Source organism: Pocillopora verrucosa, chromosome 5 (assembly GCF_036669915.1).
Source record: "Pocillopora verrucosa isolate sample1 chromosome 5, ASM3666991v2, whole genome shotgun sequence".
In the NCBI taxonomy this organism is placed as follows: Eukaryota; Metazoa; Cnidaria; class Anthozoa; order Scleractinia; family Pocilloporidae; genus Pocillopora; species Pocillopora verrucosa.
Window position 1 is genome coordinate 8,377,914 of NC_089316.1, and position 4,201 is coordinate 8,382,114.

Genomic DNA, 4,201 nt, shown 5'->3' on the forward strand with positions numbered 1-4,201 from the left:
TCAATCTGTAGCACAGTAACGCATAAAACAATCTGGTGGCCTGAAAAGTTTGTAGATAAAGTAAGATCCACAGTTTATCACAGAAATATTCTTTATGGCTTTACAATCAGAATTAATATCATTAAAGCAGACCTTCCTGTTCACTTTACCATCTTCCACTGTAGGATGAACACCATCCAACCAGCCTGGCCAGTTTGTACCACATCTGAATGCTGGCACACGTGTTGTTGGCATTTTAGTTCCTGCAGCTCCCACAAAGCGATACCATTCCTCAGGGAGTTGGTCGTCACACACCTCTTGGTACTGGGGTGTTTTGTAACTGCTCTTTCTACTGGCATCACTCAAGCTTTGATAATGATAGCATGGGTTGGCTGAAAAAGTTCAATATAAATTTTTAAAAAATGTTGAACAATCAAAGGCAAATATTTTTTCTTTAACATCTTTTAGAGAATCAGCTCAACAAACAGCAGACGATATTTGCATTTTGCGAAAAAAAAAACTATGCATTAAGTGGAATGGGAATGGGAATAAGAAGTAGTCTGGAGAACAATCATGATGAACAAAGGAATTAACATAAAATGATACCATCATAAAGAATTATGTTTCTTCTTGCCTCAATAGCCTATCTACGTGTGAGACTTTTTGCACTTGCTGAACTTGATGTTAACATGCGCGTTTGAGAAATTTTATAACCCCAGCTCCCGAACACCCATACCACCCTAAAAGGGATTTGTTGTCAATAACTGTTCCTCTACGTGTGTGATGCCTCTGTCTGCTACAATCAACAAATTTAGTTTTTGTAATGACAGCGCGTCAAATAACTACATGTTGTTATTGTTATAATTTCTCTCAAATAAGGGATTTACTCAAGCTTTAGGAACTGTAGGGAGAGAATCATGTTTGCATTATGGGAAACGTCTTGTAAGAGTTTTTTAAAAAATATTTTAAACATAATTAAGAGATCATTTATTTTTGGGTTTGCGTTACTATGAAGGAGAATTTCGCCCGCTTTTCATGTTTCGGAAGAAAGTTAGCTGTAAACAATTTATTTTTAAATTAAAGCTGAGCTACAAAATAAAACTTACATTACCTCAAAGAAACCGAACGTACCTTTACATTTGAAACCATTTCCAGTGTAGGTAGGATTGCACTGACAGTTGTATGAGCCCTTAGTATTAATGCAAGAGGCATTCGGATGACATTTGTTCAACTTAACGGCATGAGCTTCACTGCATTCGTCAATGTCTAAGAGAGAGGTTATTATTTGAAATGTCAAATAAAAAAATGTGTCATTATCGCGATGATATTATGGGTTATTGTTTGTTGCCGATATAGGACATGCCAAGGAAAGACGACGGTCTCGTTTACGTTTAAAGGAACCAAAGGAAAACATCACATACCTGTGCAGCTGAGTCCATTTCCAGTATATCCAGGGTGACAAGTACAAACATACGATCCTTCGGTGTTTGTGCAGATCGCATTCACGTCGCAAGGTTGGTTTCTTTTACATTCGTTCATATCTGGAAAACCATAAATAAAGTTTACATTTTATCGTTTTGCCTCCATGCATACAAACGGGCGCATGACATGCAAAAATATTAAGAATTGTATTGTTTGACGCTTGTAGGGACAATAGGATGTGGCTAACAAACGCAGAATTGACATCCGAAAATTAACTGTTTGAAAGGCTCATCTTTTGTACCTTAACATGATTGTCTGTTTCTCGTTTATCCTTCCTTACCGGTATAATTATGAGAATTAGTGAGAATAAATAACTGTTGTAGGTGTTTTTCATAACAATTATTACAGAGGAGAGTTGCCACACAATTCACGATTGAATGAGCGATGTGGGGATTCAGGTACAAAGACCATAGCTGACTATTCCTGCGTTGTCCCTAAACCTATTCCTATATACCTTGGCACGATTTTCCATCACCAATGTATCCTTCCTTACAGATGCAGTTGTGAGAGCCATTCGTGTTTTCACAGTTTGCATTCACATCACACGAATGGCTTCCATTGTTACATTCATCGATATCTTGAAAGAATAAGCAGTGCAATGAAGAGTTACAACGTTAAAGCTGATGACCATGATGATGGTGATGATTGATGGTAATCATAATAATGTTAAATGTGGCGATGAAGATGATAACGGTGATGTTGTGAGATGATAATGTGATAGAAATGATTTCAAAGAAAAAAATGCTTAGTTTGCGTCACATACATGTCATAAACCTGCAGATTATCGTTGCACTGAGAAATATCGGCACAGCATATTTTTACATGAGGTAATTTAGTGTTAACAACTGGGTTGAAAACGTAAATTAGCCACCGTAAAGAGTAAAAAAGCTGACGTTTCGAGCGTTAGCCCTTCGTCAGAGCGATTTGACGAAGGGCTAACGCTCGAAACGTCAGCTTTTTTACTCTTAACGGTGGCTAATTTACGTTTTCAACCCAGTTGTTAACACTAAATTATCTGCTATATTCTCCCACCGAAGCAGCACCACAGTTTCTTTAGAAACTTACCCCTTTATATATTTTTACATGAGTCTGTTTGGCAGATTTACCTCCCCCGATGTAATTGCTAGAAGTAAATAATCTAAATGAATCGCTGCATTCGTCAATACATCAGTAATATCATTACTACTTCATTTCTGTAATCATTATTTTGAGACGATTAACAGAAAAAATAGCTAAAACAGCTACTGGAAGCAACATAAATCGGGTCATCTTTGAAGATGAAGGTATAAGTACCTGAACAAGAGTGTCCATCACCAGTGTATCCAGCTTTACATTTGCATTTGTAAGAACCGTCCGTGTTAGTGCAGTTTGCATTCACATCGCAGTCACTGATGTCAGATTTACATTCATCCATATCTAGAAATTGCAAAAGAAGAGAAAATATAAGAAAGTAATCCAGACAAGAACTGATACTGACTAAACAAACAACAATGCTAATAATATCAAAAAAAAAAAATATATATATATATATATATATATATATTGTTACGCTGACGTCATAGTCTTTATCGTAGTACAGTATGGGAAACTTGATTAGTAAACAATTCGTTGAGTTGGTGAACGCACGTGTTTGGATCTTCTCCTGAGAACTAGAGCCACGAATGTCAGTATGTAAAATCATTTTGTATCGTTTTGCTTTTCAATATCTTGTTACGTTTCTAAATAAGCAAATCGAATCAGTTAGCGTTTTGTAATTTGTTTGCAGTCGACCTTTTGCTTTATATGGAACACAAGTAAATAAAGTAAATAAGTGCGACAACTGGCAAGCGTTTGTTGAGTATATCCAAAGCATTGGCAAACATAACTTCGTAACTTAACTCGAAGAGAACTGATAAGACCTACCCCCGCTAGCCATGTCACAGTCAATCAAAACGGCCTTCCCAGTACCAGTCGGATCCAGCCAAAAGTTACCGCTTATACTGTCGTTTCCTTCACTCGCCTTTATTTCGAGACAGGACAGCGCCGGTAATTCAGGTATAGAACCCAAGGGAGCTGCAGAAAAATACGTTCTCAGTTTTTCTTTTCTCATTATCAATTCTTGTAAATGGGAAGGAACGCGATTAGCTTAGGATGGAGAAAATCTAAAGAAACGAAAAACCACATGGGCACAAAGACTTGTGATTTCTTACCTCTGCCGTTCAATCGTCGAATGTAAAACCACGTGGGCGCTAAAAGGAAATTCTCTGGTCTCGCCTCCTTGGTGCGGTTATTTAGTTCACATGTTTGGTATTTTTTATTGTAGTTATAGCTTTGGCAGGTGATCTCTTGTCCGCATTTGACATCGCAGAGGTGAGGAGCTGCCACTGACCATCGTTTGAAGACAGAGCGCTTGAGAGCCATTCCGTGTATGTTTACTTCTGTCTTGCATTGTATCTTTTCCTCTGTCCAGTATTGATCATTAGCTGTTACAAACGCCATGGCAGAAGCGAAGAGGAAGAATCTTAAATTGCGTAACATCCAATACATACTTCTTTGCTTGTACTGAATCTGCAAATGTAAAGGATAGAACCCTAAAGGTACATGTTATGTTCCTGCGTAATGACAGTCTATTTTGAAGGGGAAAAAAGTAATTGCTCTCAACCAAGTTGGCTAAATACCAGATGAAAAGATAATAATCATATCACATGCACATTAATGTGTCATCCGAAAGTTAGCAAAAACACTCCATATTGATATTGTG

The 4,201-nt window shown here is 37.4% G+C and overlaps 1 protein-coding gene across 1 annotated transcript; it reads right to left on the reverse strand.

Moving 5' to 3' along the window:
• LOC131773670 (uromodulin-like) lies at nucleotides 1–3,939 on the reverse strand. The gene is made up of 4 exons (XM_066166325.1): nucleotides 3,651–3,939; nucleotides 3,364–3,513; nucleotides 2,755–2,877; nucleotides 1–371 (listed from the first exon to the last, which is right to left on the reverse strand). Exons 1-4 carry the CDS (start codon nucleotides 3,937–3,939, stop codon nucleotides 1–3), a joined length of 933 nt encoding a protein of 310 aa, XP_066022422.1.
• Between the last annotated feature and the right edge of the window lie 262 nt (nucleotides 3,940–4,201).